This window comes from Eschrichtius robustus, chromosome 7 (assembly GCF_028021215.1).
Source record: "Eschrichtius robustus isolate mEscRob2 chromosome 7, mEscRob2.pri, whole genome shotgun sequence".
In the NCBI taxonomy this organism is placed as follows: domain Eukaryota; kingdom Metazoa; phylum Chordata; class Mammalia; order Artiodactyla; family Eschrichtiidae; genus Eschrichtius; species Eschrichtius robustus.
The window spans coordinates 10,459,969-10,483,004 of NC_090830.1; the positions used below are offsets into that span (position 1 = coordinate 10,459,969).

General features: G+C 39.1%; 1 protein-coding gene across 5 annotated transcripts in view; it reads left to right on the plus strand.

Moving 5' to 3' along the window:
* ARID4B (AT-rich interaction domain 4B) overlaps window positions 1–23,036 on the plus strand; it is a 127,724-nt gene that overhangs the window by 850 nt on the left and 103,838 nt on the right. For all 5 annotated transcript variants that reach the window (XM_068547583.1, XM_068547586.1, XM_068547587.1 and 2 more), the window contains exon 2: window positions 379–433. In XM_068547583.1, the coding sequence (XP_068403684.1) occupies window positions 428–433 (6 nt within the window). In that variant the 5' untranslated portion in view covers window positions 379–427. The remainder of the gene's footprint in view (window positions 1–378; window positions 434–23,036) is intronic.

The following is a 23,036-nucleotide window of genomic DNA, read 5'->3' on the forward strand; positions in this document are numbered from 1 at the left end:
GGACGCGGGGTGCGCAGCCCTTCCGAGGGGGAGCGGCCGGGCCGGCGCGCAGGCCCGCGGGCAGGAGGGCGGCCGACCCCGCGCCGGCCCCCGGGCTTGTAGTGAGTTTCTTCTCTGACAGAAATGGCGTCATTGTCGGAGACGGGAAACTCCGTCGGGTCCCGACAATGGGGACGGGAAGCTGTCGAGCTGTGTAGGTGGTCGGGTTTGCGGGGATGGCGGGTCCAGAGGGGGCCCCGGCTCGGCGTTTGGTGGTTCGGTGACTGACGCCTCCTTCGGCTCCTTGTCAGGGTGCAGGCTTCGCACGGTTCCCTCCGCCTCCGCCGGTGCAGAGGGGTGCCCGTGGTGTTGACGGGGTGTCTTTTGTTTCGCCTCCAGGTGCAGGTGAATCTGGTGTTTTCGAGGGGATCGCGGCCCCAGGATCATCATGAAGGTAAGATCGCCTCCAGAAAGCCGGCCTCGGGGGCTAGAGGATCCAGGAAGTGGGGGGGTTTGATCGGGGTCGGGTGAGCGACCCCCGAGTTTTGCCGAGGAAGGTGTGTGGGGTGGCTTGGGGCCCGAGCTCGTCCCCAGGGACGACGGGGGTCAGCTGCTATGGATCTCGGTGGGCTTTGCTGTGGACTTGGAGCCGGTTATAGGATATCTCGCTGAGGATGATTTTTTTTTCCCCGTATAGATCCTCTCTTTTTGCAGGGAATGAATGATAGAAATAACTGCGTGAATTTAAGTGTTTTAAAAGCAGGTCAAGTAATCTGACTCTAGAAACTGGACCGTACTGTGGTTCTATCGGTTACGCCGATGAAAGAACATCTCATTTATTGTGCGAACAGTACTGTGAATTTTTAGTAGAAGACCTATTAGATTAGCGAAATCAAATATAATCTTAATCGAAAGATTTTTCAGGAAAATGTTTGTGATCTTTAGAAAACTCAGATAGCAGTTGTTCCTCGGATTTCTGGTGATTTAGGATTATATGGTATGTTTTCCTCTACTGATCCATTTGGTCTCTAAATTATCAGATGCTCTGTTGCATTGTGATAAAACCGATGGGGAAAACCGATGGTCAGGTTTCTCTTAAATGTAAACATGTTAACTGAATGTAGGATGTTGTCTAAAAAGTACAATCTACTTAAATGCTGGAAGAAAAGTCATAAAAGGACAGGGTTTTTTTTCACTTTAGAGACTATGTAATTGAATGCTGTCATATTTTTTAACGCACTTGAGGATGAAAAGCCTTAGATATCTGAAATGTCTAGATTCAACTGGTGGAACTTAGAGACGAGCAGATATTTTTCATCCATTACAAATTCACAAGTGCTTGAAAGGAGTACAGGGTTTTCACAAGGATAGAAATGCAACAGTTAGTATGTTAAAATGTGGATGTCATCTACTTTTGATAGTTCCTTTGAATTTTTTTTTTTAATTTATTTCTCTTCAGAATCAGGACCGCTTTCATAGTACTGCATTCAGATTAAGATTTGCAATACTTGTGTTTATGGTAGAAAGTGAAAGCTGTGGCCAGTTAAATATTTATCAGTTACACAAAGTAATTAAATTTCATCCAGTTTTTTTGGTTTTTTGGTTTTTTTGTTTTTTTTTTTTTAGGTTTTTTTATTCTTGAGTTTGGGGTGCTGTAAACTCCTACCTGAAACAGTTTATATCTGCTGAATTACTATTTCACCTTCATGTAAATGAAAAAACAGTGATGTTTCAGACATGAATCCCTTTTGTTAATCACAGATGCTAGCTACACCTTCTGTGACCTGTATAAATCAGTGACAAGTAAATTTATCAGGGAAAACTATATATCTTCTTTGGTGTTGGACAACAATTTCTTAAGAAAAGTGTTGGGTTGAATAATATGTAATAAGTTCAGAAGCTGATTAATACAGGATTTAGTTTGGAATAAATGTTGTAATCTGTCACAGTTTCCAGTGTAGTGCCTGGCACATCTCGAGCCCTCTGTTAATGTTTGGTTAAAAGAAATGTAGTAAGTTGAAGGTCTTTTAGATTTTAGATTTTCTTACCTTTTCTTTCTTCCTTTCATTTCCTTTTTTTTTTTTTCTTCAACTTATCTGTTTAAAAAAATGAAAGTACGTTGGAAGCTTCAGCCCTGAAAGTTTCACGGTATTAGGCAAATGCAAATATTTTGGTATCATTTTAGAACTACTCATTTTAAGGGCTCAGCATTTCCATTATTACTGGCTTATAAAAAAAGTTACTGGTAACGTTAAAAGGAAAGAATTGTTAAGGTAATCTTGTAATTTTATGAAAGAAGAACTTCTGTTATTGTCAGTATAGTAAGTCCTCTCTTTGGGAATCTGCTAGTAATCAGAAGTCCTAAAGATGTAGCTTATTTCTTTCAACTTAATTTTTTATGTTGTGAAAGCTGAGAGGCTGCCCATGATTGGTATTTTGCTTTAACAAAATTGCAATTCAAAAAGTATGTAGTATTGATTATATTAGGCTTAGATTTTCTTGTTTGTGTGTTCCCAGTTTCTATATTGTAATGACAACTGAGCTGTAGAAGGATTTATGCCAATTATCGGATCTTCTCTAACAGATTTGTACTTGTAGCAAGCTTTTAAATTTGTAGTATGTGTCCTACTAGTCACAGAATTAAATTTTATTAAGTGATAGTGTATTGAGGTAATTGAAAGTGTGTAGGAGTACACTTTTTTGGTTGTTGCTTTAAAGTCCCAAAACAAGGAAAAATATATGTAGCATTTTAAGTGCTATATGTTTTAGAAGCAATTTTCCTGTCAGAATTTACTTAAATAAATAAATAAATAAGGCCTCTTTACTGACGAATATACTGTATCTCATGGTATTTTTGCCCAGTGTGTTTTTGAGACATATGACTATAACGTAAAAGCAATTTTGTGCTTTAACATAGATCATGATGTTGGTGTTATGTTCAGTTTATTTTTCATCTTTTTGGTAAACCTTTCAATGTCACTGATAGCACATTATCAGGAAATGATAGATTATTGAAGTTTATAAATAATTCTAAGACTTAATTATGTCAGATACATTTCCTACTTTTTTCTAAAACTTTTTTTTTTTTTTTTTTTGCTTTTCTGTTGCGCAGGTTATTAACATCTCTCATTACACTGTAGTAAATTTTGAAGTGGAAATGGGCTGGATAGAGTAGACATTTCAGAATCTTTAGGGGATAAGTGATTTAGGTGGTTGTACTTAGGATCTGGGGAGATGGGCTTTTTCAGATATACCATTCTCTCCTCAGTAATCACTGCCTGAGACCACATAAAAATAATGGATTGATTACAAGTGCCTTTTTTAATGTCCTTTGCTTGTGTGAGTATTCTCAGTCCCTTTCCCCTTCCCCCCCCCCCTTCCTTTTCCCTTTCCTCTCTCTGGATCCCTCTCTCCCTCCCTCTTTCTCTTCTACCTTTCCTTCCTCTCTTCCTCCTTATTCTTTCCTCCCTCCCTCTCTCCATCTCCCTTCCTTTCTCCCTCCCCCTTTTATAAATCATTCATTTAACAACAACCCCTTCCATGTGTCAGGCAGTGTGGCATGAAGGTAAATATGCTCTCAGACCTGCTGTCAAGGAGCTCACAATTTAGTTGAAGACGCAGAAAAATAAAGCAAACAGTGCATGTTGAATTATAAGAGTATTTTTTGCAATATACAGTATTTGTGATAAGTGCAATGGGAGGACATAAGAGGACACTTAAAGCAGAGAGCCATTGAAAGTTCTCTGGTGGAACTGGCATCTAAGCTGAGGGTTAAAGCTTTTGCTAGGCAAGAAGAGTAGAAGACAGTGTTTCAGATAGGGAACAACGTATTGGAAAATAAAGGAAAGAACAAGATGAGGTATCTGGAAACTGTAAGTAGTTCACTATGGCTGGATTAACTTAAAGCGTGATGTATTTGGGGTGGGAATAGGAGGGCAGTGATGGGAGACGAAGTTAAGTTAGGGAGTTGAAAATTTTCTGGAAAGCTACATGGAACCGCTGAAGGTAAAGACACTGGTTTGTACTGTAGCGAGATCACTTTGGTAGTATTGTAGTGAATACGTCAGAAGGGAGATCTGAATGGAAAGTCTGGAGATTCCAGGTGATAAGTCAAAGTGAGAAGTGAATGAGGACCTGAACTCATGTGGTGGGAGTGGAACAGAGGGAATAGATCTGAAATACCTAGGACGTAGAATTCAGGACTAATAACTCACCCTGGGGTGGGAGAAGATGGAGGTTTCTCTCTTGGGGCATGAGATAGATGTTATCGTCATTTGAATCATGCTGTCACTGGAGTAAACATGAATAAGGTTCTGAGTATTTAAGGGACTTGTAGGAGGTCCACATCCAGGTGGACTTACTAATTAAGATGTTAAGGGTAAGAGCAGGTCGAGTGAAGAGAAAGGAGAGGCTTGCTTAATTCAGTGTGAATGTTAACCTGTAGTTAATATTCATAATATTTCAAGGGATTTAGACCCATAATATGGCAAATGTATTTTGTGCTATAAATTTGTGGTCATTTTGATGAACAGGTAATTTTATGAAATACTGACTTGTTTTCTGTCCAGATTTCTTTCTTTCTTTTTTTTTTAATATTTATTTATTTATTTATTTATTTATTTATTTATTTATTTATTTATTTATTTTTGGCTGTGTTGGGTCTTCGTTTCTGTGCGAGGGCTCTCTCTAGTTGCGGCAAGCAGAGGCCACTCCTCATCGCGGTGCGCGGGCCTCTCACTATCGCGGCCTCTCTTGTTGCGGAGCACAGGCTCCAGACGCACAGGCTCAGTAGTTGTGGCTCACGGGCCTAGTTGCTCCGCGGCATGTGGGATCTTCCCAGACCAGGGCTCGAACCCGTGTCCCCTGCATTGGCAGGCGGACTTCCAACCACTGCACCACCAGGGAAGCCCTGTCCAAATTTCTAATCCTTTGCTTATTGTAATTTTAAAAAGTATGCTAGACGAGTACACATTACACTGAAGAGTGTGATTTTGCTAACTTAGCTTGTAAATTCAGTCACTGAAGAGGTATCGTGTGCCTTCTTTGTACCAGACATGGTTGTAGGTATTGAGGATACAGCGGTAAACAAAATAAGAATTCTTGTGGAGTTTACTGTCTACAGTCGACCCTAGAACTGCACTTATATGTGGATTTTTGATAAATACAAATATGCAGTGTAAATGTATTTTCTCTTTCTTACGATCTTAATATTTTCTTTTCTCTAGCTTACTTTACTGTAAAATACATATAACACTCAAAATATGTGTTAATCGACTTTTTATTTTACTGGTAAGGCTTTAGTTAACATTGGATTAGTAATAGTTCAGTTTGGGGGAAGTCAGAAGTTATACATGGATTTTCCACTGCATGGGGGTAGTGGCGCCCCTAACTCTTACATTGTTCAAGGGTCGACTGTATTAGGGTAGACAGACACCAGACCAGAAAAAAAGAAGTGATAAGTGGTATGAAGGGAAGTGAAGCAGAATCAGGATAAGAGGGTAGAGTGACCAAGAGTGTTGCTTTAGATTAGATTGTTTGACCTTGAGATGTTTAAGGAACAGGAAGGTGGCCTTTAGGGCTGGAGTGGGAGGAGATGAGGCTTGAGAGGTCACAAGGGCCAGAACAATGTAGGCCACAGTAAGGACTTAGAGTAAAATCTGAGTGTGCTAGGAAGTCACTGCAGAGTCTGGAGCAAGAGAGTGAAGCGGTTGTGTAGAGAATAGGCTGTAGGGAGCAAGAGCGGAAGCAGGGAGATGAGTTGCACGTCAGTTCTGGTGAGTTGCACGTCAGTTCTGGTGAGAGAGATGGTGGTGGACCAGGTGTGGGAAATGGTTGTATTGAAGGTGGGGACATAGAGTTCTAATGGATTGGGTGTGAGGGAAAGGTTCTGCTTGCTGCTACTTTCACATGACTAACCCTCCCATCCCTGGCCCCTTTAAATAATCAAGAAAATCTTTTTGCTGTGATTAGGTGGTGGATGGGATTCTTGGAACTGAGTATAGCCAAGAAGCCGTTGCCAACTGTTAGCCTTCCCTTACTGGTGAGCAGTGAACACTGAGCTGAGCAGTCCTTTGTTTTTGTTTTTTTGTTTTTGTTTTGAATTTTAGGAATTGAGGTAAAATTCACTCTTTAAAGTGTGCAATTCAGTTATTTCTTAGTCTTTTCACAAGATCGTGTATCCATCACTACTGTCTGACTCCAGAACATTCTCACCTTCCCCCAAAGAGTTCTCTCTTCCCTTTACCCCTCCCCTGGCGATCACTAATCTACTTTCTGTCTCCAAGAATTTGCCTATTCTGGACATTTCCTAGCAGTGGAATCATACAGTATTCCTTTTGTGTCTGACTTCTTTCACGTAGCATAATATTTTTAAGGTTCATTCATTTTTGTAGCATATGTCAGTATTTCATTCTTTTTTATTGCTGAATAATATTCCATTTTCTGGATGTACCACATTTTGTTAATCCGTTTATTAGTTGTTGAACATGTGGATTATTTCTCCTTTTTGCCTATTATGAATAATGCTGCTGTGAACATTATTTACAAGCTTTTGTGTGGACATGTATTTTCAGTTTTGGGGGGCGTCCTAGGAGTGGACGTCTCAGTTTTCAGGGTGGTGGTACTACCTGTGGTAACCCTGTTGAGAGCTGAGTGTTGGACTTCAGATGTTTTGTGTTGCTGTGGCAAATGGCCACCAAGAAGTTAGACATTTAAAAAATTCACTTGGGGCTTCCCTGGCGGTCCAGTGTTTAAGACTCCGCACTTCAACTGCCAGGGGCACGGGTTCATCCCCACTGCTTCTTAGTGTGGCAAAAGAAAAAATTCGCTCAGCATTTACTGAATGCTTACGTGCGAGTCTCTGATCTAGCCATTTAGGATATATCAGGGAACAGGACAGGTAGAAAGTCCTGGCCCTGTGGATATTACCTTTTAAGGTGGGGAGGTGGGCAGACAAATCAGAATAAACATAGTAAGTAGATTATCTAATCCGTTAGGCGGTCAGCAGTAGGGAAGTAAGCGGGGAGCTCGGTAAGGAGGATTGGGACTGTGGAGTGGGCAGGTTGTACCACTAAGTGAGGTGGTCAGGTAGGGTTCACTGAGAAGACATTTGTGCAGATGCGTGACGGAAGGATGTAAGGGAGCTAGTCATGGGGCTTCAGAGGCATCTGGACATGTTCAGTGAAGTGCACAGAGGCCAGGGTGGCTGGAGTGGAGGAAGGAAGGAAGGAGGGAAGAGATCGGGAGTGGATGGGGTCAGACAGGTAAGGGGGATGCAGGCTGGGGGTGGAGCAGATCAGATCACGTCACCTGGGACCTTGCAGGCTTTTGTGAGGATTTTGGCTTTCACTCTGATAGAAATGGGGAACAGTTGTGGGTTTGGAACAGAGGAGTGATGCAGTCTCATTACAGAGTGGCAGATTTTCATTATATTTTTAAAGGATCACTGACTGCTGTGTTACAAACAGGCTGTAGGCAAGTCTACAGGATAGAACCTGACCAGTTAAGAAGGTGTAGTTATAAGGGATGGTGGCTGGCTGCCACCGTGAGGGAGGTGTGGAATGGTCAGATTCTAGATGTGGTTTGAGGGTAGAGCCAAAAGGAGTTCTTGTCAGATTGAATGCAGAGGAAAGGCAAGGAGAATACCAAGATGTTTTGGCTGAATAACTGGAAAATTGGGATTTTATGATGAAGTAAAGGCTGCGTAATTTTTGGAAGTAAACATTTATATTTAATAAATTTATAAGTATATTTTATATTTGTGAAGCATGCTGACTGGTATATTGCTCTGTGAAATGTGGCTGTAAACAAAATGTAGATATGCTATACAGTGGACCCTTGAACAGCATGGGTTTCAACCGCTTGGGTCCACTTGGACGAGAATTCTTTGCAGTGAATACTACAGTCGTACTACACAGTGTGTGGCTGGCTGAATCTGAGAATGTGGAACTGCAGATACGGAAGGCCAGCTGTAAAGTTACAGCAGGATTTTCAGCTGCGCCCCTAACCCTGGTGTTGTTCAACAGTCAGCTGGGTTAGCTTTTTAGTAACAGACGTTTAGAAGCATTGGAGCCTTTCATTCTTGTTGAATTGTTTAAAAGCAGGACTGCTACTGCCGCCTTCATTTTGGTGTCACAGAACAAGGATGTTTCTACATTCATGAGACGCATGCACTAGTATTTTGTGTAAGATGACACCCACAGTCATCTGTGGGTCAAAAAGGATCAAAATCTTTTTGATATTTAAATGTTGCAGATTCTAGAAGGTGTGGATTTTGATAAGGCATATACTGCAAGTAGAATTATTTAAAATTTGTATTGATTACCTAAGTGCAAAGCATCACTTTTAGCTTATAACTTAATTTGAATATGAAAGACAAAATATTAAAAAAACAAACGTGTCACTATTTTTCAGTTGGGCCTTCTTTAAACCTAGTGGACATTGAATGAAACATGAGCTATAAATACTGAGCTTTTGTTCCCAAGATGATTGAACTTTTTCATTTATTTACTTTACATCAAAATAAGACAGTATATTTGTTACCTCTTAAACTGCTAATCATTATGTTTAACTTAATTTTAAGAAAGAGCTTTTGTTATAAAAATTATTACATTTCTTTTAGGAGTGCAGAAAATCTTGACATTCGAGTTTTCCATGGAAGATAATGTGTTTCTAGAAATCTGATAATTTTCATACTAAGATTGGAGACAGCATTCAAGTTTGGGGAGGAAAAATGAGTTTTAAAAAGTATGTAAACAGTTTTCCAGAAGATAAAAAGATCTGCTAGGGTCAGTTTACAAAGACAGAGAAACCAAACTTCATGTTCACCTTGTGTACTAACAGTCATGTTTTAGGCTGGTTAATAGGACTAAAGGGACAAAATAAAAGAGGCAGTAAAGCAAGTTTTAAAACAACACTTGTCTTACTCTGAGGATAATATCCAACTGTGAATAACTAGATGTACTGAGCTTTAGGGCAGTTGGAGATAAGTATACAATTCTACTGACTCTGCCTGGTGTGTCTTCCCAGCTTAACATTGGTGCTGGCAGTCAGGAGGTAGAGAGCCTGATTCTCTGGGCCATTATTATGATTTGAAGGAAGAAAATCTTTACAGAAAGTAATGTATCACCTTTAAGTTATAAATTTAGCTATTAATTAAGAGAATAATAATTCTGTACGTAGTCTTTTACTATTCAAATGTGTCAGATTACAGTCCATATGGGACAATGGAATGGATACTTTACCTAGACTTTCCTTATTTAAGCCATTTTTTTCTAATTAATAGATGAATTTTTGGCAGTGTGACTTAACTCTAGGATATCTAAAGTCCTATGTCAAGGTTTTGACAAGTAACAGACTGCTGTCTCCTAATTTGATAATCTTGCAGGGCGTAATTGCTTATGAGAGTATAGTCATTGATAACTGTTTAATAAGTTTCATTTAAAGTCACACTAATTTTTTATCATTTTCTTTAATAGCAGAAATGAAGATAATAAACTGCCAAACCTTTGATCAAATGGTACTTAAAGAAAAAACTCATACTGATAGTCAAAGTTATACTTGAAAATGGCTATAAAAACCACTTTGTTTAGTTAAAGTACTCAGTAAATAGTGTAGCTTAGTGATTAAGAGCACATGGCTGGGAAAGAGAGAGGTCTTGTCGCCACTCCTGTCTTTCTGTGTTCTTTACTTGGCTGTTGACGTTTAGGTAAAGTTATTTATTTTTGAATTGAACGTAAACATCAGTTTCATTTTTTGCAAAGTGGGGTAATAACAGTTACATCACAGGGCTGTGTAAGTACTAAATGAAATTACATTTGACGTACGCTGTGCTCGGCATTGTTCTGAGCGGTCAGTACATGGTAGCTGCATTATTCTGGTAAAAGCCTGTCATTTCTGTTTTAAATGGATAGAGTGAGGATTCTTTCATCAAGACTGCTTGGGATTGAATTGGGACTCTTGTGCTACCAAGTTGTGGGCAGTTTTCTTAAACTCTTTAGGAGGGCTGGTGTCCTTGTCTAAGATGAGGAATGGTGGTAGCACTTACCTCATGGGGCTGTTGGGATGACTAAGTGTAATAACAAGACCTACTCCATGATAAGTTATTACTTATTATGTAAAATTGTAGCTATTATTATTAGTTCATGGAAAGAATGTGTAAACTCTTGTGAATTTAAATAGGCTTTTGGGGTGATGCAGTGACTCCAGTCTCTTAAAGTTTGATTTGGAAGTTGGGGGAAGAAGTTGCAATTTTGCGATTGAGATTAAAGCCTGTTATTGCTGTTTTTATGAAATCCTTAAAAACAGAGTGTTCAGTGGAAGGTGAAAACCAGATTTCTTTATTCTAAGAACTCTTTGCTGCCATTTCAGACCTTTATTTATTCTAGCCCTTCCTGATGCAGAAGCTTCTCTTAGTAAATACAATACTTGTTCTCTCTTCTCATTTGCTGCTGGCTTGCCCAGATGGGATTCTTTGAAGGGAAAAGTAAATTTTACTTCCAAGCCTAGAGGGTGGTTATTGCATTAAGTGAGCTGCAGGAGATCTTCACTTTCTAAGTGGGCATCGACCCCCAGACTTGCTTGTGTGGGGACATTTTTTTTCTTCTCAGGGTCAGATCACTGTTGTGATGTGGCAGTTAGTCACCTGAAGCTGCTGTAGCGTGGCGAGCCTGTGGGGATGGGGCGAACGCGTGCTGGGGCCCTGCCAAGCCTGCGTCTCTACTCGAGAGTAAAAGGAAAACCGAACAGGCTTGACGACAGACAGCTACTGTCGCTGTCAAAGTTTAAATGAGGCAGCTTGGCTTACACCTATTTGGGAGTTTTTAAAACATTTAGCTTTTTATATTTTCAGTTTTATCTTGGTAAGTATAGCTCATCCGAGGTCCCATTTCAATTTTTTATCTGAATATCCTTGTTGAAAGTTGTTCATTGATTTTTTTTTTTTTTGGCTGCACCCCACGGCTTGTGGGATCTTAGTTCCCCGACCAGGGATCGAACCCGAGCCCCCTGCAGTGGAGGCATGGAGTCCTAGCCACTGGACCACCAGTGAGTAGTAAGTCACCTAATTTTGCTTTGCCCCAACTTGGAGAAATACTTTTCTAAACTAGTTCTATTCCTAGCAAAATTAAAGAAGTTTTCTTTTTTTAATTATAAAAGCAATACAGTTTGCTGTAAATATTGAAAATTACAGAAATGTAATGTATACAGTGAATAGTAAAAGTCATTACCTTCCCCGGTCTCACTTCCTGTTGGCAATTTGATTTAAAAGTTTGGGGTGTATTCTTCCATACGTTTTTCCTTGCACATATAAACGGACATCTGAGTATTTTTTGATATGCTTGGTTTTACAAAAATGGGCTTATACTATGCATATTGTTCTGTGGCTGTTTTTACATCTTTCTATATCAGTATATAACAGATATGTGTCATTCTTTTTTGATGCCTTCAGCAAGGTTTTATTTGCATTTAGTGTGCTATCTTCTCTACCACCAAATGATTTATTTAAGGCACCACTGTGTTTCTTTAGCTTTACGTTATGGCAGATATGTATAGGGCTCGCTTAGCAGTGTTTAGCATTCAGTAGATATTCAGTAAGTATTATTAATGTATTTGAATATCTAGTATACTAGGTGGTGAATAGTCCCAGTCATCTGTAACATTTATAATCGTCTCTCATAACCCTATAGATTATTATTACAGCTACTATTAATGAAATCTGATTGCATGAGATTGCTTTTTAAAAATGTTTGTTTGTTTGTTTGTTTATTTATTTATTTATTTATTTATTTATGGCTGCATTGGGTCTTCGTTGCTGCGCGCGGGTTTTCTCTAGTTGCGGCGAGCGGGAGCTACTCTTCGTTGCGGTGCGCGGGCTTCTCATTGCGGTGGCTTCTCTTGTTGCAGAGCACGGGCTCTAGGTGCGCGGGCTTCAGTAGTTGCGGCACACGGGCTCTAGAGCGCAGGCTCAGTAGTTGTGGCTCACAGGCTCTAGAGTGCAGGCTCAGTAGTTGTGGCGCACGGCCGTAGTTGCTCCGCGGCATGTGGGATCTTCCCGAACCAGGGCTCGAACCCGTTTCCCCCGCATTGGCAGGTGGATTCTTAACCACTGCACTCCCAGGGAAGTCCCGAGATTGCTTTTAAAAGGTAAGCTGTGAGAGGTAGTGAGGGAACATCCCGTGCTGTATGGCTGCTTCTAAAGAAGCTAATGTTCTTGGGCTCTTATTAGAAAGGTTAATTTGGGACAGACCACTGTAGGCAGTGACCCCAGCAGATGTTTAGAGTCAGAATATGTGGTTTGTAAAGGATTTTGTAACACTACAGTTAGGTTTTTAAATGGCACATTATGTTTGTAAAGTTTCGTAATCATTAATTATTTCTTATAACATCCCTTTGAGGCAGGTCAGCAGCATTTTTCCTCTTTTATGGTTGAAGAAGCAGATGCAAAGATGTTGAGTGATTTGCCCACAGGCACACATTAAACTGATGGCAGCATCTGTTCTCCTGTTAGTAAACTGAACCATGCTGCCTCTGCTAGTTATAAGAGAGTAATAAAGGTGTTGCCATTTAGTGACCTTTTGATGGCTTTATGGAATAGTTTAGAAACCTTTTACCTACTTTTATTGAAAGGAACAGTTTTAAAGCTAGGATTTATTTGCATTATAGTATTAAATATTTTAGGGAAATCTGTCCTATTCTCTTATAAAACAGAAAAAATTATATGAAAATATATTAAAATGAACTGCAGTGGACTTAGTTTTCCTGGGAGAACCTATACTGGCTTGAAAATTAGTATCATAAATTAGAGGAAAACAGTACAAGGCTTTGAAGATTTTTTTTTTTAATTTTATTTATTTATTTTTGGTTGTGTTGGGTCTTCGTTTCTGTGCGAGGGCTTTCTCTAGTTGTGGCAAGCGGGGGCCACTCTTCATCGCGGTGCGCGGGCCTCTCACTATCGCGGCCTCTCTTGTTGCGGAGCACAGGCTCCAGACGCGCAGGCTCAGTAGTTGTGGCTCACGGGCCTACTTGCTCCGCGGCATGTGGGATCTTCCCAGACCAGGGCTCGAACCCGTGTCCCCCGCATTGGCAGGCAGACTCTCAACCACTGCGCCACCAGGGAAGCCCCCTTTGAAGATATTTTAAATAGGAGAAAAATGAATCGTCAGGGTATATTTCCGCAAGTAATTTTGAGTTGAAACACTGAGGCTCATAGAGCCAGAAGAGACTTGCAAAGAATATTTGAACCTGTGGATTTAGACCCCAACTGTTCCGCCATGTAACAACATGGAAGGTTATCTAGACTAAAAAACTTCCTACAATCTTGGTGACATTCCTTAAGTTATAAGTTTAGTTGTGTGAATCATTCTCTATTTACTTGTTAGGACTTGATTCTATTATTCCATAAATTGCTGTCATATTTTAAAAGAATATTTTAAAATTCAGGGTTAATTCCTGTGTAATTGTTTTTTAGAAGTCAGGAAACTATTATGTAAGAGTATGCAAGTTGAATTTTGAGGCATTGAATGGGACAGAGGTTTCTTTTTTTTTTTTTTTAATTTTATTTATTTATTTTTTGGGCTGTGTTGGGTCTTCGTTTCTGTGCGAGGGCTTTCTCTAGTTGCGGCGAGCAGGACCACTCTTCATTGCGGTGCGCGGGCCTCTCATTGTCGCGGCCTCTCTTGTTGTGGAGCACAGGCTCCAGACGCGCAGGCTCAGTAATTGTGGCTCACGGGCTCAGTTGCTCCGCGGCATGTGGGATCTTCCCAGACCAGGGCTCGAACCCGTGTCCCCTGCGTTGGCAGGCAGATTCTCAACCACTGCGCCACCAGGGAAGCCGGGACAGAGGTTTTTATAAGCAAATCATGGCTAAATTTTACTGCTTACTACCTATGTTCTTCACAACACTGTTTAGCAAATTCTTGTAGAATGGTGACAGATTTAGGCTTTATTTGTTTCATATTGCTGCTGTAACAAGTTGCCACATATTTAGTGGCTTAAAACAACACAAACTTTTTATTTTACAGTTCTGGATGTCAGAAGTCTGAAATGGGTCTCACTGAACTGAATTCCTTGTGTGGGCTCTAGAGGAGATTGTTCCTTGCCTTTTCCAGCCTCCAGAGGCTGTGCACATTCCGTTGCTTGTGTTCTCACCTCTGTCTTCAAAGCCAGCAGCTTAGTATCTTCAGATCTCTCTGGCTTTGACACTACCTCTTCTGCCTCCCTCTTTCACTTATGTTAGGACCCTTGTGATTTCTTTGGGCCCATCCAAATAATCCAGGATAATATTCCCATTTCAACGTCAGTTGACTAGTAACCTTAATTCCATGTACAATCTTAACTCCCCCTTGCTGTTTAACAACAATTTCACAGATTCTGGGAATTAGGATACAGATATCTTTGGGGAGGCCATTATTATGCCTACCACAGACTCTTTAGTTCAGCAAAATCTATTTAACCTTTCAGGCTTTTCTGTAAAATGAGATTAATATTACTGTTTACTACAAAGGAATTTAATGAAAATGGCAATTATATGCCCATGCAGACAGACCACGCATAGAATACGCTCAGAAATATTAACTGATGCTTTCTGAGTTAGGTGGATGCTTGCGGATAGGTAGTCTCCAAGGTAACCAGTGAGTGGGCTTGGTAAACTCCAGTCTGAATATCTGGAGTTAAGCTTGGCCTCTGGAAGCAGAACAAGATGTCAGTGAATCAAACGCTTTCCAGCGAATGAGGCTTCACTACTGTTGATTACTCTTCATTTGACTCTTATAAAGGCAGGTTTTTGTTTTAGAATTCAGCTTTTCCAGACCTTTGCGTGTTGAGGACAGTGATAATTTATAGCATAGTGTTGAAAAAAATAGACCAATGCTTAACCGTAATTTGTTTTATGGTTGGAATCTGTTTTAGTCTCAAAGATACAACACATTTTTTAAGCAGTAGGCTTTTCTACTTGCTAGGAGTTTTCAAAGAACTACTATGACAATAATTAATGGAGAGGCCTTGAGTAAGTGCAGTTTTAAATCTCAATTGCTTATGATTGATTGTTTTGTATGTGCCAAGTTGGTATTCCTTTTTGAAGTTAAACTTGGAGACTTGCTGTGTTTAATGTGATTTCCTAATTTTTCTTTGTGAGTCTTTCAACTCTCACAACTGTGGTGTTGTGAGGCAAGATTCACAGGGTGAAGCAGTAGATAGTGAAAATGGCTGTTAGAAAACCCTGCCGAAGCGAATTGTATGGGTAGATGTGTCTTCTTTGTTATTTCTATATCCAGGTTAAAATTTGAGTTACGTAGCTCTAGAATACATTTAGCAAAACATTTCCGTGTGGTCATTCACTGGGTTACCTTGTAAATAGTATAGATGGAAAGAAATCCACTAATTCTGTTTTATTACAGACCTGTTTCAAGTAAGTAAGTGATTGAAATTTTCGCAGTTCTGTGGTTGGAAAAAGTTGTCTTTTTCTACGTTGCATTATCATGTATTTATTTGCACACATAACTGCTGATTGAATATGGTTTAAGTTAGAATGTGTCTAAAGATTGAGTTGTAACCAGTCATTTGGTTCTTGTAGCATGACAGGGTCCTCTGACTCTGATTCTAACCCTTCTCTCCTTTGTCCTATCACTATACACATATTTCTAGCAGTGCCCCCATAACACTCTAATGACAGGCAGTAAATACTGGACAACTGTTTATTTGCATCCATGCGTCAGTACACAAAATAAGTTTCACAAAGTTCTGTCTGCCTGAGTTGTAAATTTATGCTCTCAAAGTTTCTGTTTTACATATATCAAATATTTTGTCTAGTGTTTCTTAGAATATAGATATATGAATGATTTGAGTTTGATAGTACATATGGTACTTTCTTCAAATTATCTAACTTTTTAAAAATTAGATCTCAGTACCTCATTTTAAAGGAGGTGATAAATTCAAGCACCACCCTTCATTGTCAGACTTCCTCACAGGTGTATTAGAAGCAAAAGAGCCTGTGTTTCAGGATGTGCTGTTGCTTGCCTCATCACCCTGATGGTAGAGAAATAGTGGATTGAAGTTGTTAGGTTTAAATCCTGCTCTGCCCCTTAACTAGTTGCAGACCCTTAGGCAGTTATGGAAAATGGGGAGAATAATATTTATTCTGGATACGTCATACATTTAAAAAGACTGTCAGGGACTCTAAAGGCTTCTGCTGCTCCTAAAAGAAGCGTTAGAATCCTTTGCAAACTAATGCTTTAGGCAGCTACCACCCATGGATAAGAACTATGAATTCAAACTGGTGTGGGCCAGCCTCCTCGCTTGGATCTCTTGACTCATAATCCAGTGTTCCTGTCCATCATACCGCAGAGAACTGCTCTACTTCTAAACCAGCGCCAGGATTCGGATCTCTTCAGATGGCAAGGTTCAATAGTGATAGGCAGGAAGTGTTTTTGTTTTTGTTTTTGTTTTGTATGAGAAAATAACTCCTTGATGTATTAGTGTCTGGTGTTAATTTTTTGACCGAGGCTGAACTCTCAGGATTTGTTATTGTTATTAGGATATTAAGCTTTTGGATAATTTTAAAAACACAGTTTATCCCCTAGAAAAACACTAAAAGCTTCTTACGTATATGAGCTTGGATTAGGTTCAGACTTTAAGGTGGCTCTAGAAAGTACAGTGAGAGACTTATAAGACTGCAGTTTTTAATGAATGAAATGCCTCCGTGTATGGATCGAAGCCGGCTTTTATGGCAAGCATTAACAATGTGGTTTAGTTCCCCATCTCCATGTCCCTCCAGTTATAACTTAAATTGCCTTGATTGCATATTAGCTGTGATTAAGTGTTAATGAAACAAATATAGGGTCCTAATTAAGCACAATGAAGATCTCAAATAAAGTGAAGCAGTATATTACTAAGCACCAATCTGCTAAACAAATATTTAACCAGTCTAGTGGATAGGCACAGTGACTGTTTATAATGCAGGTAGTAATTTATATATGTGTTTAATATGATGTAGTAATTGGCTTTAGATTAATATAAACATATTAATTGAAACAAAGTTTTTTTAATTTTTGGGAAATTCAATGATATTCAAATCTGGGGACTCAAAGTAATAAAAATAGATGGTCAGAGATGAATACACTGGAGGGTAACAGCTTTAAAACTTTATTATGGAAATTTAAAACATACTAAAATGAAGTTCAGCTAATTTTCCCATATTTATCACCTAGCTTTAGCCGTTGTCCACATTTTGCCATTCTTGTTTTATCCGTTTCACTCTGCTGCTCCTTGTCTCCCCTCCCCGCTCACCATGTAGCATTTTAAAGCAAATTCCAAGTATCATTTCATTGATATCTTTATCTAAAACATAAGCACAATGCTATTGTCTCAGCTAATAATATTAACAATTCCCGAATGCAATCCTATAGTTAGAAATTTTCAAATTTCTCTGTCTCAAAAATACTGATTGGATTATTTACATCAGGATCCAAATAAAGTCCTCATGTTGCAACTGAAGGATATGTCTCTTAAGCTGAGTCTTTTATTCTGTAAAGTCTCCTCCCTTTTCATGCTATTTATTTGATGAAGGAACCATGTCATTTAACCCATAGAATTTCTCACATTCTGTGTTTGGCTCATTGCATGTTTTTGATTTTGTTTAACCCCTGAATTTCCTGTAAGCTGGTAATTCTAAAGGCTTTGGTTTTATAATTATATCACTCCTACTATATTTGTTCGCTGAAATTCTTCTATGTTTGGTAACTCTACAATACAGAAATGCAGGATAAATGATCGATTATTTTCCCCCTCACTTTGCTGATTTTTAGATTATGTAATGGGTTGGTGCCCTAGGAACCTCCTAAAACAACCAATGAAGTGTTTTTGCTTTTAGTTGTTTTAGTATCATGGATTTTTATGTACTCTTTGTGTCTTAATCCATTGTGGTTGCTGTTTTTGATATTTTAATTGCCTCATCTTTGGCCATTTGGAGTCGCTTCAAATGGATTCCTGTATTCTTTTGAGTATGATCTGCTTAGTTTTTGATAACTTCCTTACTTTCTGGCACAAGAAATCTCAGGTTCATCTTGTACGTTTCTTGCCCCAGACCTGGAATCAGATATTTCTTCAAGGAGCCCTGGTTTCCTCAAGAGGGAAATGGTTTTTAGAAATCACAATCAGGGTATTAGGGGTATTAATTGCTACTGGTTTTGTTATTGCTTCTAGGTTTTTTTTCAGTGTGTAGACCGAGGAAATAAGATTGTTTTTTGTTTGTTTGTTTTTATAGGTTTTTTTTTTTTTAATTTTTAAATTTATTTTTGGCTGCGTTGGGTCTGTTGCTGCGCGTGGGCTTTCTCTAGTTGCGGCGAGCGGGGGCTACTCTTCGTTGCGGTGTGTGGGCTTCTCATTGCGGTGGCCTCTCGTTGCAGAGCATGGGCTCTAGGCGCATGGGCTTCAGTAGTTGTGGCACGCGGGCTCAGTAGTTGTGGCTCGCAGGCTCTAGAGCACAGGCTCGGTAGTTGTGGTGCACGGGCTTAGTTGCTCCGCGGCACGTGGGATCGTCCCGTACCAGGGCTCAAACCCATATCCCCTGCATTGGCAGGCGGATTTTTAACCACTGCGCCACCAGGGAAGCCCCCAAATATCTGTTTTTTAATTTAATTTTTCAAATGGTTAAAACACTTACATGGCTGAAAAGATTTTACAAAAATACATAAAGTAATACAGTAAAAAAAATCTTTCATCCCACCTTTTTCCTCCATTTGTTGCATTTCCTTCTTTCTGCACAGATAACCACCACTGTTTCTCGTGTATCATTCCTGTGTTACTTATGCGTAGAAAAGCAAACACAAATTTTCCTTCTTATTCCTCTTTTTTACCTTCAGTTTTAAATCATACATACTATTTTGCACTTTTCAGTTTTGTCACTTAGCACATCTGGGAAATGTTTCTATACCAGTGCATGGAGAGTGCCCTCATTTGTGTGTTCTTTTAACAGGTTTTTTGAAGTGTAATTTTTGACAGCAAAAAATTAAACCATTATAAGTATAAAAGCCAGTGTTTTTAAAATAAATGTGTAGGGTTGCACATTCATCACCACAATCCAGTTTTGGAAATTTTTATCCCCCCTAGAAAGTTACCTCCTGCCCATCTGCAGTCAATGCTCACTCCCATCTTTAGCCCCACGCAACCCTAGATCTCCTCATTTGTTTCTGCAGTTCTGTGCTAGTCAGTTTTATGGAGGTAATGTAGTTTATTTAACTACTCCCCTATTTTTGGATGTTTGTGTTGTCGTTGACCTTTGGCTTTTACCAACAGTTCTGAGATGAGGTAACTTTGTACATATATTATTTCATACCTATGCAAGAGTATAGGATAAATTTGCAGGAGTAGGGTTACTTGTTTAAAGGGTATATATACCTTTTAGATTTTGATAATTATTGCCAGTTTTTCCCCATGTAGGTTATACAATTTACATTCTCCCCAGCAGCATGATTGCTTATTTTCCCAAACCTTACCAGCCAAGTATGTTACCAGATTTCTGAACTTCTGCCAGTCTGCTAGTGGAAAATGGTATCTTGGAGTAGTTTTATTTGCATGTCTCTTATGAGTGAGTTGAACATCTTTTTATATGTTTAAGAGTCACTCGTATTTATTTTTATGTCAACTGCGTCTTCTTATAATATGTTCATTTTTCTGTTAAGTGGTTAGTCTTTTTAAAAATTATTAATTTCTAGGTGTTCTTTATATATGGGAGGTTAGCTCTTTGTAGCGATATGGATTACAATCCTTTTAGATTACAGTTTGTCATTTGTGTTTCGATTTGCTTGCTTTGTATAGTTTTTGTTTGCTGTGTAGAGTTCTTTATTGCTAAATTTATCAATATTTCCTTTTATAACTTCTGAACTTTGAGTTTCTTTACTATTTAAAGTAAGGCCTGTGTTGAATATCCTTCCTGAGTTTATTTACTATTTAAAGTAAGGCCTATGTTAAATATCCTTCCAAGGTCATTAACTCATCATCACTTTGAATTAAGTTAGAGATTTAGCCAGATCTACTGACTTGCATCTGTGATGAATACCTTTGAACATATGTTATCTCACACATATACAAGCATATCTGTTGGATAAATGTTGGTATATATTCTTGGGGCTGTGGATATATGTGTTTTAAAAATTTTGACAGTTACCATCACACTGAATACATCTTTTTTCCAAGACTATTAAGATATTGCATTGTTAATAACTGGTGAGGAAATTAATGGTGATTTGTGTTCAAGGTGCCAGATTGTTAAACTCCTCCAGTGCTACTAGAAAAGCTTTGGTTGAAAATAGAATACTTAGCTGTAAATAAGAATCTTCTTTTTTCATTTTGTGTTGGTCTTCAAGGCACCAGAATTATATTTTAGAAATTCTTGAAATTTTTCCATTATCTCTTAAAATAAAAAAAGTGCCTATTATGCATTCTCCTTCTTGACATCTGCCCTAGAGCAACACTTGTACATGTGCACAAGGAAGCATGTACTAATATGTTTATTGCAGCCTGTTCGTAGTAGTGAAAAACTGGTCGCCACTTATTAGTAGAGGAGATGTTAAACCGTGGTAAATTCCTACAATGATTGTTATCACAAAAGTAATTTGACAGTGTTTAGTGATCAGAAAGATCTCCGAAACATTTTTTCCATGAAAAAGCAAAGTTGAAAGGCAGTGTGTTAAAATAGTACCAAGTATGAAAAATGTATTCACAGAAATACTATATCTGGACACATATACATGTATATAAATGGAAAAGTCTGGAAAAAAATCTGGAAGGACATATCCTGAAATGATAAAAGTGATTACCAATGGGAAGTGGTTGGGATTGGGTATGGTAACTTAGGACTAACTTTAATGTTTTATTATTTATACAGGGATAAGATATTCATAGATTGTGTAACTAAAAGCTAATTTTACACATACTTTGGCAGTAAAAGTATGCTGTTTGTGCATATGTCCCTGTAAATGCAGAGAAAGAAGACTGGAAGGATATCCTGAAGAGGTGACAGTAGTTGTATTGATGAGGGATGTGAGAAGAGAAGATGAAGAGAGACAACGTGTACTTTTGTATACATCTGTATTTCTCTATTTTCATAAAGCAAATGAATTCATTAGTAATGTGTATGACGCAAAAAAGACTAAAATCTTTGAGACCAAGAAGTCATATGAGGATATAATCTTATTTTGTCAGGCTCATTTAACAGTTCTTAATGAAAATACTAGCTGCCAGTTGAATCACTAGGTAGAGAATTAAGATATATTTTACTGATTTGCTGATTAATTTACTTGATGTGATGCATTTTCATCACTTTAGGGCAAATACAAGAATAAAAATAAGTAGATCTTTTCCCGTATACCATCATGAATACTAGTCGTTTCTAAAATCATGCAAGATGGTAAACATAGAGCTGTTCTCTTCCCCTGTATCCTCATCTGGAATTTTCTCTTGTTCTCCCCTTTGCTTCTGCAACCTCTCCTGCAGTCTGGATCTCTCTCTAGTTCAGTTTTCTTAGTTTACTGGCCCAGGATCAGATCTGCTCTTATGAAATGGGAATCGGCAGTGAGAGAAAAAAAAGATAAAATTCTTCTTCATCCCTTTATTCAGTGAGTCACTGCACATAAAGATGTTTCCGGTCAGTCCTTCTGTCTCTATCCCTACCTTATATCTCGTTCTAGATTATGGCAAGAGATTCCTAACTGGTCTCTCTGATTCTGCCTTGTATTCTTCTAGTCTGTTTTTCACATGGCAGCCACAGTGATCTAAGACATACATCAGATTATGTCACTCCTCTGCATAAAATTTTGTAATGGTTCTCCTGTTGCTGTCAGGCCCTGCTTCCCCCTTGGCCATCAGAATGCTTCTCTATATGATCATGAATAATTACAGCCTTCTGTATTGCCACCTTCCCTGTGCACTCCAGTTCTCCAGACTGTATTTCTCATTGCAGGTCGTTAAACATCTTGATTCTTTTTCCTTGACTACCAGCTGTCCTTCCCTGATACCCTGAGACTGATTTATGTCCCCCTTTGTGCTCCCCGTATACAGAACTTGATCACAGTAGTGACCTCTGTGTTGCAATTGCTCACTTGTTTAACTGACTCCTCCACTAGACTTCTTGGAAACAAAGACTAGGCCTTAGGCTATATCCCCATTTCCTAACTAGTCCCTGTATGTTCTAGGCTTTAGGTCAGACGTGCGAATCAGTGAATGGTTAATCTTATCATGCGCCCAACCTCTCAGCTGTTTTCCTCTCTTTACCCTTCTTTCTCATGTTCTTTCTCCACCTAGTGATAGAGGGAGTAGAAGAAATAGGGAAAAGGGTAGAGGAAAAAGGAGACTGAAGAAGAATGCAAGGAAAGTTTGCTGCTGGGTTCTTAGTATTCTATGTCTAATTCCCTTCCCCGCCCTCATACTCCAAGGATAAAGTAATTTATTATCATTATTACAAAGAATGGACAGATGCTGTTTCAATTTCTGATTTTTGGGCAAGTGATACGGTTTTTAGTTTAAAAACTAAAAAGACAATATGCTGAAGTATTAAGGGAAAGTGTACCGATGTCTGCCATTTACTTGAGATTCCCTGTCTGAGAGTTCCAACATCTGCCATAGCTGAGTCTGGTCCTGATACATGGTCTCCTTCTTCCAACCGTGTTAGCATGCCTTGTAATTTTTTATTGAAGGCTGGACATGTACTGGGTAAAAGGAACTGAGGCCTTTAATATGAGGGTTTATGTTTATCATCTAGGAGTTAGGCTGTGTTTACTGTTTGTTGTAGCTGTAGGTGTCAGAGGCTAAAATTTCCTTTGGTGTCCTTGTTTCTGTCTTTGCGTTTTCCTAGAGATTTCTTAAGTAAGGTCTGGTATATGCAGTTCTTTCACTTGTAATCCGCTGTTACTCTGCAGGAGTTCTACGGATATGATGTCAAGGTGTGGGGGGATGCGAACCACCCTGTAGTCCTATGATCAGGTCTCATTCTTTAGTGCGCTGGTGTCCCTGGGATGTGACCCTCGCAGGTGCTTCTCCTCTTTAGATGAGACGGGAAGGCTTGAGGG